Source organism: Eufriesea mexicana, unplaced genomic scaffold (assembly GCF_001483705.2).
Source record: "Eufriesea mexicana isolate 0111107269 unplaced genomic scaffold, ASM148370v2 scaffold4744748689, whole genome shotgun sequence".
In the NCBI taxonomy this organism is placed as follows: domain Eukaryota; kingdom Metazoa; phylum Arthropoda; class Insecta; order Hymenoptera; family Apidae; genus Eufriesea; species Eufriesea mexicana.
The window spans coordinates 101,746-118,187 of NW_016907939.1; the positions used below are offsets into that span (position 1 = coordinate 101,746).

Here is a 16,442-nt window from a genome sequence, read left to right on the forward strand (position 1 = left end):
AGGAGAAAATCAAATCATACGTCTGGTACACTCTACTCTTACGTCCTTCGGCCGTATAATCACTCCCCTTGCCAGAAAGTTCACTTCTCGACTCGATTCCACTTTCAACGGAGAGAAAGAGAGTGGTCCCCCACTCTTTTAAAGAATCCGCGGGGATCCCTCGTCCTGTAAAAAGTATTTGAGGAACGGCGCCTTAAGCATTAAGGCGTGTATAGAACTTACCGATAGTCTCTCGAGTATGTTGTCTAGGTAATAAAGCGAACGAAGCTAGCCAAGTAAAAATGGAGCAGGCGAGAAAAAGGAGATAAAGATGGCGAAACGGCACAGCATCAAAGGGGAAACCAAAAAATGTAGTAATAAAGTGATAAGTAGTTAATTAATGTAATCTAATTAGTAGAAGATACCACGGGGTTTTGGAAAGTAAAAAAACGAGCACGAAGCGAGAGTGGAATCGAGGATAAAACGTGTAAAAAGATTTAGGCAAAATGGGAGAGAATGTTGCGAACACGAGTGGGAGGATGCGAGCGAGAGCGAGAGAGAGAGAGAGAGAAAGAGAGAGAGCGAACGAGAGCGAGTGTGTGCGCTAGAGTGATGATACGTCTAATAGGAAAATGGTCAAAATCCATTTATGGTACCTAAGTCGTGCGCGTAATCGCGCGCAGAGATAACAATGGAATACAAAGTGACACACGTACTACACCGACACTTACCTACACGCGTAAACGCACGCACGCACAAACACACCACGTATACACGTATGTAAATACACACGTACAAGCGGAACTACACTCCCACACGACAGCGTACGTGTAGAACGTAGCGGCGAGAAACTTTAACAACAACTCTAGGCGTAGTAATCTAGTCTAGCTTGACGATCGCTAGGTTAAACAGATAAGAGAAAAAGAAAACGTTGAGGAAAAAAAAAAATATATGAATAGCGCAATAACTATAACCGCAGATCACATCCAGCACCGCATTACACACGCCACACGATACGTACAACGAGACAGACAACGCGCACACCGACACACATATGTATACATATATACACGCGGACGTACAGACACGTGAACACGAGAAAGGCATAAACACGGAAATAAAGATATATAAGAAACAAGCTGCGGCTGCTGCCTCCATCCTTCATCCGTGCTCTCGAGACGCGACTCTAGAATTCTCTACAGCTCTGTAACGCGTCCGATATTTCGCAATTCTCGCCGTTTCAAGAATTTTTACCGTCGTGTCGTTTAAGCTTCAGCAAGCTGGCATACCAGCCGCCTAGCCGTTATCGAATCACGACATTCTCGCGTTACCACGACCCAGTTCCCTCCTTTCTTTTTTCCCTTTTTTTCCTTTCCCTTCTCTCCTTCCTTTCCAACCTCCTCCTCCGCCATTCTTTCTTTCACACTTACCGCCATCTTCGACTTTCTTTCATTACTACGTACCAAGTCTTTGTCACCTTCTTTTGTCCCGCTATCCTTTCTTCCTCGTTTTGTCTCCTGGTCTCCTCGCTTCCTTCTGCGCCGAACGACCGAAGGATTCGCTCTACAAAATCATTCTCTAAAGAAGGATTCCTCTCGCAGAGACTTACCGAATATGATAGCCGACAATCATTCAAGAAACATACATTTAGAGACTTGTACGTGTTCCCTTCATCGAGGACTATGCGAAAATAATTAACCAAGTTCCAGTATGCTTTCACGCGACGTCGTACGAACAGCGAGAGAGGGCGGTCGTCATCGGAGATGAAGGAAACGGGAAGTTCCGACGAGGTCCTCTTCAGTGCGCTTGTGTTCCACGTAGTAGACCCATTGCTCCTCTGCTTCTAACAAATATACAACGAAACACCGTTTCAATGCGTCAAAGGCGTTATAAAAAGCACATATAAAACATATCACTGCGTTGTTTAGCAAAGTCCGCGACACCTCGTTAGAAACTGTAGAGAAGAGACAACAGATGTAACGTTGTTGTTGATAGATCCAGTTAACGACCGCTGAGAGCCTTGTTCTCGACGGAAGCGAAACGAAGCGATGAGCAAAGTTGAAGTTTGTATGGTAGAGTTAGGAAAATTTACGCGAAATGGTTATTAGGTGTCTCCTATAGTTTCGTAGACGTTCGACATAACCTCCAAACATTCGAATTGGTAACGATCGCTACGAATTTTTCGGTAATAGAATATTCCTCGTTTTTCCTTGTACGCTTCGTGAGAATAGAAGATTCGAATTGTGGAAATTTCGTTGTTCCGTTACGTTTCGTGACATAGGAGAGAATTTGCGTTACCCGTAGAAGTTATCCTTTTGCGCGAATTTGTCGACCGTTCCTTCGACCATGCGCAGTCAAACGGACTGCGTGTACCTATCTTACCGTCCTATAAAATAACATTGTTTAAGAGTAGTTACATTTGTTTAAAAATGTTACTCTGAGATGATACGCGGCAGGCAACATCGCTGCGTACACAGTAAATAAGCGAAGATGTAACGTTGTACATATTTAGAGTCGTTTGGCAATACGTAGCAAGAATCTAGAAAAGTACGATGTAGAGAAATTATAGTTAACAGATTTGGATAACCGTACGTTTAGTCACCAGCCAATTGCTGTTTCCATATAGCATCTCGCAGTGGAGCACTCGTCTGCCCTTCGTGTACAAAGAGGATTACGCGTTTGTACAAATATGGAGGAAATAAATCGGTGAAGAAAATTGTGTATTTAACCGGTTGCGCTTGTCCAAAGTTGTAGAAATAATATCGTATCTGAAACATCGTGAAAAGAACGCGGAGATTGCGTTCGAATGTAAACATAACCTCGAAATGTCATCGTCGGTAATAAAGAGGTAAAGATCGTGCAGCGAATGAAACATAATAGTCTAGCGAAGGCACGTGAGCGCAAAGATTTTCTGCTTTTACCATCGATATAGCTTGGCTTTCCTTTCGTTCAAACTCGTAGCAGTCGAATGCAAAACGGTACAAACGCAACGAAGATAGCCGAAGTGTTTAAGATACGGGCGACGTGCACGGCTTTCTTTATCCCCAACGGGTAAGAAGGGAAACGGCAGATGCCGGCAGAGTCATCTAGTCTCTATCTTTCGAACGATCCATCCGCTTAGATTCAATCGTCAACCTGTAACGTTATCTCGTCAGTCGGAAACTAGGCATAAGGGTAGGAAGGCAGCAGTCACGCCACTTGAGAATACCGACGCAGAGTACCGTTGAAAAAAAGCAGTTTAGAGTTAACACAAGAATGTTTAAGAGATGATGCACACAGCGAACGAAAGCAAAAGTAGGAGCCGTAAGCGTAGTCACCGAGCATACCTTAAAGATAACATATGTATATGATCATATAAATATATATATTACAAAAAAAAGACTACAAAAAACCAACACGCGCATCTATATGTGTATACATACATACGTCTATATGTATATGTATATATACACACACGTATAATACAAAAAATAAATATGTATATTATATATACATACCAGATATAAATGTGTAAGAAGATAATATTAGCCGACAACTAGAGATTATATCGAGTATAAGCTTAGAAACGTGAAAAAGTGGAGCGGGCAGAAGTGGAGACGCGTCACCTGTTAACGCGTACTCCGCGATATACTGTGTTAAATACCCTTAGCCGTAAGATAACTTCAAACCATTGAACCGTATCTCGTGGATGAAACAGTGCACGAGAAAAATGTTGTGGCTAGCCTGCCGGACCCCCTGAGCCCCCAAAATATGAATAATACGTTTGCTGCATAGAATGAAAGGAACGTGCAACGATATTATAAGAGCGAACGAGAAAGAAAATAAAAGCGAGCGAGAGAGAGAGAGAGAGAGAGAGAGAGAGAGAGAGAAAGCGGCGAAACGCATGAGACGGAAGATTGCGTGACTGTGTCGCCTAGCGAGCGAGCGAATGAGCGAGCGAGAGGAAGATAGCGTGCGTGCTGCGTGTGCGAGAGAGAGACAGAGCGAGCGAAAGAAATTCACGCGCCTCGACGGGAAAAGAGAAGCTGTTCGAAGGGACAAAAAAAATGTTTAATAATAACGATAATTACGATCACGTCCGATTCATACAGAGATTACGACGTTCCTTCATTGTTTCGTAGTTTTTCGTACGATCCGACGTGCGCGATCACGGGGTCCATTATTATATCGGATGGACCCCTTCCCACTCCCACCCCAGACCCCCGGCGCGGTATGCGGCATATCACTTACGACCGTACGCTAAGGAGTAAGGTGCCTTTTTTTCCACTTCATCGTGTGTATGTATTTCGGGGTTAAACAAAACACGAAAGCGAAACAAAAAAAAAAATAATAATAAATAAATAAATAAATAAAAAGAGAAGAAAAATCGCGAGAAAAAAAACACAAAAAGGGGGAATAAAATCCAACGTAAGATTTTATGTATCACCGTGTAGAATACGGCACGACGGAGCTCAAGGGAAGGGGCCGGTGTGTGACCATCCATCCATCGTGCGTCGTCCGACATATATATGCATTCACGTCGCGAAGATCCCTTTCCATACTCTAACACGAAGCGTTGAGAACGGCGAACACAATGATGTAATTCGAGGTTTCGAGTATGTATTTACGCGATTCGGTGAACGGCCCGCGGGGTCCCATGGCAGCCTCGTTGCATACACTTAAGCTTTAGGAAACGTGCAGTCGCTGGACACAGCTCGAGGAGCAACAGCCGGGCAAAACCTTGTATAATGTACATGTAATTCGTAACGACGCGACGGAGATGGTACGCGATGATGTATCGGGTGCGCGTGCGCGCACACAGGCCAATACACACACGCATATACGATACACACACACACACACACAGACACATATGTACACGCTGTATACACGGATGAAACGGTGAAGTAAAAACGGTACATGGAAACAGATAGACACGTAGGATGGGTCGATACAAACGTACACTTTATACACGAATCACAGGTGACATAACCTAAAGGAGAAATGAAAGAATTAATAATAATAATAATAGATGCACACGTGCACGTGCACATAGAGGAAAAACATGGGAAGAAGGGGAGAGATACCTCCAAAAGACAATTTTCACAGGATATTAACAATGGAAACGCGAGACGCCCTGGGACGTGCGTGAAAAGAAAAAAAAAAAAAACGTGTATGATATTATGTATACATAATATAGCATATAAAGTATATTATAAATAATGATGAATATAAATAAAAAATATATATATAAATACTATGAAGAAGTAAACAAAGTATAAATATGAAGGAAGTATATAAACGAGAATATAGGATAAAACACGCTTAGGCTTAAGAGTATAAGATATTATTATGATGATGTATGGTTGGTTTATAATGTAAAATATATTATAGAAAATGTATTCTGTTATTTTTATTCCCAATCCACTCCGGAACGTTGAATCCATTTCCAAGAAGTTGAACATATCGATTATAGGTTATGTCCACGCGAATAAAACCGATTTATATTTCGTTTCCTTAATTAATTCGAGTTAATCTATAATAACCATCGGTATTTCCTTTTGTCAGTTTTCTCTTAATAACGTGATGATAATTGCGTACTATTTTTTAAATCGATATAATAATTTTGTTACAACTAATTGATCTTGGAATAGAAAATTGTTCAAAAAGTATTCAATAATACAAACTACTCTTTTATCATTATCATTACTGTTACGTATAATTACGTGAAGGTAATTACGTGTGAAATTTCAAATGGGTCACCCTGTATATACTTAGTTTAATCTTTCGATATTATTATTCGTATAATTTATTAATATCGTTGTTACTGTTATTATATATTTTTATATTTTTATTTAATTCTTATTATTGTTATTACTATTGTATTATGTATACAGGGTGTCCCAGTTTAAATCATCACCACGATTATCTTTTATGCTATGAATATAGTAAAAAAATATTCGAACGAGAATTATTTGTTACTAAAGAGGTATTAACTCTACTTTAAACAACCCCATACAGTAACAAAAGAAATGCAGACATACTAAATAAAATATAGCCACAGATTTACTGAATTTTCACGTTTATCTAATTACATGTAATTAAATAACTCGCAGAATATCTCACTCTTCCCTTATTGTTTTGCTAAGAGGGGCTCAAAGTCGAACGACAAACGCGAACGAACAATGAATTATACCCCTAACCAGCTTTATGATTTTATTCCTCTTGTTCCCCGTACCTTTATGAACCTTCGTAATCAAGATTACCTCAACGACCGTGAATACGTAATAATATATTGCCTGTTGATACGAATCTATAACAGATACGGCAAGCTTATTCGGACACTAAGAGCACTGTAGATCAGATGCTGATTATACGAACGACACGAACAAGTACAATGACTAGAAGATTAACGATACAACCGAAGCATAAGTTTTGTCTGACATTATCAGTCATATTATCCGGCAGACTGGTATGCACAGTTTACGGTTTTTCTTTTTACGTATCACGGCAGTTGAGATCTCTTTTAACGAGTCATTAATGGTTGTTGGTGAAAGTTATATTCGTGCAAAGGAGGAATTAGTACGAGTATGAAAGCAAGAGGAACGTGGAACGTGATCCCTAAAACTTGATCTCTATCTTGAAATTAGTATGTCTACCTTTTCTGACGACACAAATGCTTTGTCAACGAGTTTTGTAATATTTATTCAATTTTTGTTTGATACCACGGTAGCAGTACCATGCATTCTTAATTGCATAGATAATAGTTAGCAAAAATTACGGTGGTGCATTTTTTTAAATGACGTAAATAATAGGAACTATTAATTAAAGATATATTAATGAGAAAGGATTTAAATTAGAAAGAGTATTGCAAAGAAATATCAAAATTATAGGATTAGCAGCCTGGTGAAAGGTCTAATAACACTTGCTTTCTTAAATAGCGTCGATTATTATTATTATTATTTCAAATGACTGTCGTAAATTGCATACAATTACTCATAAAGGTATTTAGAATACTTAGACTTTGTACTATAACAATTAATATAATAATTGCTATGCTGATAATTGCTATATACAACCTTCACGACTATCTCAATTTCCCTTTACCAAATTATCCATTAAGTATCCAACCATGTACATAATATTCACTAATTTAGGCAAATAAATATCCCTTTCGCATATTTCGTACTTTAATAAAAAAAAAAAAAATAATTAAATTTCCACGGAAATGTAATGTCAAAGTAAAAATAACTTTTCACAAGCTGGAACGTAGCAAGCAAATTAGCGGCGTAATCCAGACTAATGAAATGAAAAAGCTCCTAAAAATATTCAGCATCCATGAAAAGTACGGTCACGATATATGAGATTCCTAGAACGAAGCTACGACAGGCAATGAATAACGTAGAAAAAGAAAAAGTACGGGGTAACAAGTATCACTCCTTCGCTACAGTTTCTAAACGTTTAATAAGTATTATCAAATATACATTAAACCCTGGACAAAGCGTTATATTGCGCGGCGGCACGTTAATTAAAACCGAATCTCCCGCGCGCGTCCGCCATTATAACCCTATTTAGATATTCGAAACACTGGAAACCGACTGCGCGACTTTACTTTCACCGTGGTAACGACATTTTAAAATAGAAACGACGCGCCGGTGAATTCGGATCGCGGATGAAGAAACACCGGCGTAATTAGCGTTGCCAGCGTCACGCGGACGCATCATCGCAAAATTGAAAACGAACGAACAAACCGATGACCCGTCGCCGTGATAGGAGAATTGTGCCAAGAGGCAGGAATATCCGCACGAATCGCGCTGCCTCAGTGCTGCCACACTCACACCCGGTCGTTTCGTTGTAAACGTGCACGGGACCCGGTGTTTGGACGCACGAGATAGATATAGGCACGTTTAATTGCGAGATAGGGGTGCGGTGCCCGGTTATGTTAGCGAAACTGACGAACACACGAACATGACAACCGAGAAAGCTTGAACTTCCTGTCCTTGCACGTGCACCACGCTGCACTCCGGTTTTAATTTGTAAAGTGTTGTTATTTTTATAGGTTAGGTCCTCGCGTGGAGCGCGTGTTTAGTTAATATAGAGTCGAGAATGTGTTTCGAAGATATTAGGATTGATAGTTACGGACGTGTTGTTGAATTTATAATATGAATACAATGAATAAATTGAGTGGAATTATTTTCCTTGGGTTTATGGGTTTCTATGAAAAAGTCTGGAATTTTATTCCTTCGATTTAATTTGTGAATTTAGTATGGTTTTTTAATGATATTAATGATAAAAGTAAATAGAAATTTGATGACGATAGAGTGTCTGCATTAAAATAAACGATGATTCTAAAAGATTAGTAATAGTTAATAATAATAGTAATTTTGCTTAATATAGTATAATATAGTCACATTCATACAGAATACACGCAATGCCTATGTGGTAAGTTCAACTCTTTCGATAGTATGATAAGTGCTGCCCTCTATATTTCGTAAAATCTACTTAACCGATGGCGCCTTTTTTAATATAAAATTTTTTCGAAATTGCGTGTTATCATTATCGATATTTCATGTCGATAAGTATGTTCTTATTGGATTAGTAAAATTATTTTGATAATAAAAAACATATACATGCAAACATATTCTCAATTGGATTGTGTTAAATTGGCTAGCAATACCTGATATCACATTTTTTAATAAAACTACAATTTAAATGAATACAATGCAAGGAGAAAATAGAAAAATATAATATTCTAATGTAATGACAAATGTGATGTCTTTAGAACATTTTGAAATTATAAACATTTAATAAAAAATAACTATATAATTGCCTTTTTAAAAAATCATGCTTGACTATAGATACACAATAGTTTAAAATTTTATCACACATAATATACATGTATGTACATTTCATCTACGATTTGTTTTCTTGACATGGAAGAACATTTTACACAATTTTATAGGGCATCTTTGATACCATAATTATCTTTCTCCAACTGACATTTCCTTCACATCACTTGCGTGGATTGTGTAAAGATTACGTCACATTACGAAATCGAAGTACCATTCGACCATTATAGTTAATGGCAAACACTTTTGATACCGGTCGTTCTGAAACCTTCACTATTATTCACTATGCACACATTGTCAATGTCATAACAGGTACTATGAACAAAGAATAATATTAAAAATATTGCAAGGAACATTTCAACTTTTAAAACTTCGAAATTTTAGAAGAAGGTAATAACTACAGAATCAACGTAATCGAAAAATAAGAAAATAATATTAATAATAATAAATATAAAACGCGAAATTATTTCACATTTTTAAAAATGAAAATACGTTTAATTCATACTTATATATGTATATACGTGTACAATAACTCCATCTTCCGTTAACTCCGTGATAACATTCCTTCGCGTCGTTCATTATCTTCGGGAAACGATAACATTCGTATACTTCCTATACTAGTCGACTAACTTGCACAAGCTGTACATAATACGTAATGAACGCGTTCGCGCAAATACAAATTATTATATGGATATATACCCACAGGGAGGTGCGTTCGCCTATACAAGTAAACACCCCAGACCTGTATATATCGAATACCCAACGGACGACAGAACGTACAAGAGAATAGCGTAGTATAAAGCATAAACTACAATTAGCGGTAATCCGCGTGACACGGGCATGGCACCCTTTGCGCATATTAAAGCATTAGCTGCCGAGTCATACGAGCGAACCGTACATCATTTCGGGACGTGGCCACGTCTGCCGGTAAAATCGTTAAATTTACGAAGAAACACGACTGGCCCGATACGTACTGACTGAATATTACTGGCACTGGCGTTCGCGATGCACGTTCCAGTAACCGTGGACAGAGGGCCACACGGTAGCGTGCATCAAATAGCGCGACGTTACACGTCGGAAATGTGCACTTTTCACGGAACGACGGACGAAAAAAGACACGGGTACCGAGATAAATTACGAATGAAATTCGATGGGAAAGCTTTTCGGTATGTACGTCATGGAATGGGATCGTAATTGGTAATTTTGGTTTTAATCTTGTCTTGCGTTCGACGAAGGATTAACGACTTTGCGTCGAGCTGCAAAGGTTTCGGATTATCGCATCGATCAGCTCTGCCGTGGCGAATTGGATGGAAAGAACAAGAGGAGAAATTTTACGGTGCTGATGAAATTGCGTGTATACAAAATTAATCGTACGAGACGCGTATACGTGCTCTTAAGGAGAGATGTTGGATTATTTTTGAAGCAGTTGTGCTCTCCGGCTTCCGGTCAAAGGCGTGAGGTTAATTAAGTGTTACTCGCATTTCTTGGGTCTTTAAGGTTAAAAGGACTATTTATTGTATTAGTGTTATTTTGGTTAGGAAACTATAGAGGTTGGATTAATGCATCGGATATGAAATAGTCAAATGATATTTTTATTCTTACAGTTAATACGATATTAAAAAATTCAATGATTTTATTAAAATTTTCTTACAGTTTAAATAAATATTTATATAGGGTGTCCAATTTTAACGTGTAAATAAAAATTTGCTTTTAAATATTTCGTGAACTAATGGTGTTTTGACTTAAGTAGTCTAGTACTTTTTTATTAGAAATGACGAGCTGAATCGATTAATACATTAAAAATTATATGATTGCATTTAAATAAAGGAAGTTCACCTATATATGTTCTCTATACATCTACTTAAGAAAAAGGTAATTATATGAAATCATTTGATTCTTGTTGGAAATACTTTTTATACAACGAGCAGTTAATTAGTAATTTTCATTTATAGATTGAAATCGCATGCTTTGTATATGATTGTATTATAGTAACTTTTTTACTATAATAAATGAAGAAATAATTTTCAATCTCCAAATTTGATTAAAACTTACTGCAAAGGTAATTAACTCGAGTTTCATGCTTCCGCGTTAAACTAACAAACTTCGAGCGTCATAAATACGGCAATCGATACCTAAATCATAGAATATCCAAAGCGAAAGATATTTCTATTGGTTGCAAAAACCGCACGGCTTTCAACCGAAGTTGCCAATCCTCTTTATACAGTTTCAGCCAGGTAAGCTTTCTTAAGGCTATTTAAACAGGTTTAATCAATGTATTTCTCAGTGAAGGTAACTCGATCTCCCAGAGTATTTGTCCACACTGCGTCCAGAGTTTTTTGTAAAATTCCCCGATAAAGGGACTAAAACAACAACTACGAGTATTCCAATTTCTTCGTTTCAATTAACAGAAAAGTTTAGAACAACAGTCTCGAATGAAACAAATGTGGTTCGTAGAATTGGCCTCATCGGTCACCAAGGAAGCGTGGAACAGCATAGTTCCCTCTACCATTCTCATTTGCGGTTGTCGGTCCACTGCTATTCGACTACCCCTCCACAGCTGTTTTCGTCCATTATACCTTCATACATTTCGTTGTAACAAGTTTACGTAATACTCTATGTCTTATTGAACTCGCCTAAGGTTTAACATGATTTAACGCTAGCTTTTATAAACTGCGATACGTTCTCATTCTTTTTCCAAATGCTAGCAAATTGAAATGTTATCAGATCTGTTCAGTATCCTGTTAAGTTTCCTTATTTGATTTGGTATATAATAATATATATTTTTTTTTTAATTTTATGCACTATATAAATTACTGCGATGAAGGTCGATTTTTACGTATGAAATATGTTTGTCATAAACCAGTAAAATGGAAGCCAGTGTAAATTGGTACATTCGTATAAATATGTTGTAAGAATGCTTGTTATCTAGAATAAGATCGATATCTAAAGTCATACGTTTTCCATATCATCGCTTATGTTGCTTTGTGAATTTGCATCGGTAGTTTCATCTAAAGTTACTATCGCAAAACTTCACGTATATCTAGATTCATTACACGCGGGTGACCTCTTAGGAATTTCTGTTGTACTCTGCAGCAACAGATGTCCAGTGTTTAAAGAGCTACTTTTAGAAGTTTGCGCAAACCATTTGTCAAAGAATTTCTATGGTGCAATTATTATTAAATATATTATAAACTAGTTCTACACGTACCTAGTGAATTAATAAAGTTTTTATTTAAAGGACTTAACATAATACCTATGTTGTATTAGGGATTAATAAATATTATACGTTGGAAAAGATATTTTAATGTCTTGAAATTATCCCATTGTTTATTACGTATTTAAATATTGTGCCGCTTTGTGCACAATATTATGTATATTATTTGCTTCCAAATCCTCCAATTATTTGGTAATAAAATTCATTATAAAATTGTTTGATAATATTACTTATTATAAAACTCATTCTAAAAATGTATTATATTTAGTTTTTACCAGCTTGAAGTAGCATAGACATATTTTCGAGAAAATCGTAGGGAAGTTATTGATATTGTCATTACGACTAATGTGTCTAGTAAATAAAATAATAAAAGTCTAGTAACTAAATAATAACTACGGTAATGTAATATGATATTGATAATATTTAAATGCGGTTATAACTGTTATAAATGAGATATAGAATAGATGTAACACTCGATGGATATTTGTGTTTCATATTTTAAAGTCCCTAGACTTCTGTTCCTATTTTAGTATCACTTCCAACGTTACCGATTCAGCATAGAATTAGATCACGACATTAGTAGTGGCTAGAATCAAAACTAAATTTAACAATGAAATTACAAATGTATTCTTTAAAACTGATTTAAAAAAACATTTTTCTATGTGATTCATTTATCGATTAATTTTGAAATAATTCATCAAAATTTACCTTAAGAATCAATCTAGATAAGAGAATAAAATCTTGCTTATGTAAATTTCTTTGTGAGTTTCGGCCTTCGTGAATTAGTTTGCACAAAGATATTTAATGGTTTGTTTCAAAATGAATTGTATACAAAAAAAGTTAAGATATTACGAAGCAAACCTATCCACGATTCAGTATTTGTGCAAAAGAATTCTTTTTTTATAATTCTATTATTATAAAAGTTATATCAACAGAAATAATTTTTTTTTCATTATGTAAGAATGAATAAATACTATAAAAACAATATTTAGTCGGTTGATAACTCGTTTCATACATGTACTTACCTACCGTCGGCAGTTTGCTTAATGCAGTTGTATTAATGCAATTTAATATATGTAAGTAAATGTAGAAATGTTTATATGGGAGTGTAATAAAAGAGGGCCTTTGTATATCGGTTAATTTTATCAAATTTGATTATTGAATTCTATACAATTCCAAAAGTTACTTCCTTAAATCATAGATGGCACAACTATTGTTTTCGTTTTTTGCACGATCGGTATTTCAGAACATGAAACATGAAGTCCCATAAGGTGATAGGTCTATTCTGTAACTCGTTTGTGCCAATACCTAATTCGAAAAAAAATATTGTTCCATAAACAAATATCATGATAATCCTTTTTAAAACAACTGAATTTTCGGTACTTTTCGAAATATTCAATAATCGTTCTTAAATGGAGGTGTAATTGAAATGCGATACTTAATCTTATAATTTGTAGAGGTTATGTTGTGAAGTAAATAATTTTGTACTAAGTTGACGGATTCGTAAAAGAAATAACTCTTTACAACAAACATAGCAAAAATGGCATATTTAACGAGGAAAGAAATAGATGAAATGAAACCGCAAATTGAAAAAGCGGTACACAAATTCCTTGGTTTTGGAGAACCTGCTATTGTTACCACGGCTGTCAATTGTATTATTTCAGGTTATGATAAGCGCAAAACAGCAGGTTTGTAACAATTAACTACATTATAAATTGATTCATTATATTATCTAAAGGTAATGCTTCATAAAATACTTTACTACCAATGGGTGACAACTATCTGTGTATATTCCTAGCTTATCAAAATATAAAATGAAGTTACATCAGTTTCTAGTCATTTACAAACAATCTAATATGATTAGTTCTAACATAGATCCAATATAAAATTTCATATATTAGCTCATCATTTTTAAAACACAAATAATGTATTTGTATTCTTGTCCTAATTCTTTAGATAAATTATCTGCTTTGTTAGAAGATAAAAAAGCTTCAAAATTAACTGAAAAAATATTTGCAATATATGATGATGCCAAAGCAGCACAAAAAAGTAAAAAACGAAATCATGTGGATGATAAAGATAAGGATAAAGATGCGAAGAAACCTAGATTTAGAGATGAAGAAGTCAAAAATGAAAAAACAACAGAAGCACAGCTTTCAGCAGATAAGGTACCGAGTTATATCGTTATGGGCATATATAAAAGTGTTAATGCAAATAACATATTAATTACTTATTCATTGTTTTCTTACAGATAAGACAAATGATGGCTAATGCCCAAAGAGAAATCGAAGAAAGAAAAAGGGCATTGAAAGCTATAAAGCAAGAGGAAATTTCACCAGTAAAACCTCTACTAAAAGCACGAGATTCTTTACCAACTGTAGGAAGCATGTATAATCAGGGTTTATTGAGTAAAACAGATTCTGACAAAGCACGAAAAATTGCTGCTTTACAAGCTCAAATTAGAAGTAAACTAAGTTCAGGATTACTTGGTAATGTTAGCGTTCCAGATAAACCAACTCCTCTAATTTTGGATGAATCTGGCAGAACTGTAGATATAACGGGCAAGGAAGTGCAACTTACGCAAGTAGTGCCAACACTGAAAGCTAATATTCGAGCAAAAAAACGTGAAGAATTTAAAGCCCAATTACAAGAATCAAAAGGTCCAGAGGAAATTCAAGATACACACTTTTTTGATACAAGAATAGGCGTAAAACCTGCAATACGGGGCAAACGTACATTAAAATTTCACGAGCCAGGAAAGTTCCAACAGTTGGCTGAAAGAATTCGTATGAAAGCTCAATTAGAAAAATTACAAAATGAAATTAGTCAAATTGCCAGAAAAACCGGTATAAGTTCGGCAACTAAGTTGGCACTTATAGCACCAAAAACGGAAGCACTTAGCGAAGATGTGCCTAACGTAGAATGGTGGGATTCTGTTATATTAACAGGAGGATATCCAGGCGAAGATGAACCTACAACTATTAAATGTTCTACAATTACGAATCTTGTAGAACATCCCACACAAATGCGACCACCAAGTATGTATTTCTTAATAAACGGTTGGAAAACATTTATTTTAGATACATCGTATAATAAATTAATACATATAGTTTTGATTAATTATTATTTTTACTTTAGCTGATCCTTTAAAACCAATATATATGCCTGTATTCCTAACAAAGAAAGAACGAAAGAAATTACGTAGGCAAAATAGACGAGAAGCATGGAAAGAAGAACAAGAGAAGATTCGATTAGGTCTTGAGCCACCTCCAGAACCAAAATTACGAATTTCGAATCTTATGCGAGTATTAGGTACAGAAGCCGTACAAGACCCTACAAAAATAGAAGCTCATGTTCGACAACAAATGGCTAAAAGATTAAAAGCACACGAAGATGCTAATGCAGCTCGAAGACTTACCGCTGATCAACGACGTGAAAAAAAGGCAAGGAAACTTAAAGAAGATACTACACTCGGTGTACACGTAGCTGTTTATAGGTGAGATTAAAAAGTATATAAATGAATAAATACTATACTACATGTTTGTATTGCGTAAAAATTATTAATATTATAATTGCAGAATACGTGATCTTTTAAATAATGCTTCAAAGAAATTTAAAGTGGAAACAAATGCAAAACAACTTTATCTCACGGGCTGTGTAATGCTATTCCGAGACTGCAATGTCGTTGTTGTAGAAGGAGGAGCAAAACAATTAAGTAAATATAAACGATTAATGATGAACCGAATTAAATGGGAAGAAGATATTATAAAAGATAACGATGGAAATGATGTGCCGAACAAATGCGTTCTTGTATGGGAAGGTACTAGTAAACAACGTCATTTTGGAGAAATCAAATTTAAAGTTTGTCCGATTGAAAAAATGGCTCGAGAGCACTTTAAAAAACATCAAGTTGAACATTATTGGGATTTAGCTTATAGTGGAGCAGTACTTGATAACACAGACGATATTCATTCTTAGAAACGGGTTCTTTAATTTCAGCAATAAATATTAACACGCTAATATCGATGCAATCATAGATAATTTCAATACATTTTAAATAAATAATTACTATGAAAGCAAAGAATAGCAAAAAAGTGAACAATGTAAACAGTGGCACATAGGGCGAAAATAAAAGTGCTCAAGGCCTCTCTGATGACATAGTTTTATTTTCAAGTAGTTATAGAAACCCTGGATCCAAAATATAAAATCAAATTTTCAAAATTATTTATAATTTACAATTAAAATTCAATTCAAGGTTACAAATATTTTTATTCATTATTATATACATTTTTTCCGAAAAAGTTTACTGTTTATTATTGGAATAAGAAAGGCAAATGAAAGGATAATATATTCGTTTACTAATTTAGGACAAAACTTCTCATTAAAATTATATTTAATATGTTAACTAAGAAGTTTGATAT

At 35.5% G+C, this 16,442-nt stretch overlaps 1 protein-coding gene across 2 annotated transcripts; it reads left to right on the plus strand.

The window, feature by feature from the left end:
- Positions 1–13,368: 13,368 nt before the first annotated feature.
- On the plus strand, positions 13,369–16,105 carry Prp3 (pre-mRNA processing factor 3). 2 transcript variants are annotated; one of them, XM_017898521.1, is made up of 6 exons: positions 13,369–13,400; positions 13,479–13,709; positions 13,978–14,189; positions 14,273–15,059; positions 15,160–15,517; positions 15,600–16,105. In XM_017898521.1, the coding sequence occupies exons 2-6, from the start codon at positions 13,562–13,564 to the stop codon at positions 15,997–15,999; spliced, it is 1,905 nt and encodes a 634-aa protein (XP_017754010.1). In that variant the 5' UTR covers positions 13,369–13,400; positions 13,479–13,561; the 3' UTR covers positions 16,000–16,105. The 2 variants fall into 2 exon arrangements, with proteins under 2 accessions (XP_017754010.1, XP_017754001.1); XM_017898512.1 differs by lacking the exon at positions 13,369–13,400 and having other exon boundaries at positions 13,447–13,709.
- The last annotated feature ends 337 nt before the right edge of the window (positions 16,106–16,442 follow it).

What these genes read in the sequence shown, in the direction of transcription:
- Prp3 (XM_017898521.1), top strand. Translation starts at nt 13,562, where the DNA reads ATGGCATATTTAACGAGGAAAGAAATAGATGAAATGAAACCGCAAATT. An exon ending in TGATAAGCGCAAAACAGCAG is followed by an intron (nt 13,710 to 13,977) that starts GTTTGTAACAAT and finishes CTAATTCTTTAG; the next exon opens with ATAAATTATCTGCTTTGTTA. An exon ending in CACAGCTTTCAGCAGATAAG is followed by an intron (nt 14,190 to 14,272) that starts GTACCGAGTTAT and finishes GTTTTCTTACAG; the next exon opens with ATAAGACAAATGATGGCTAA.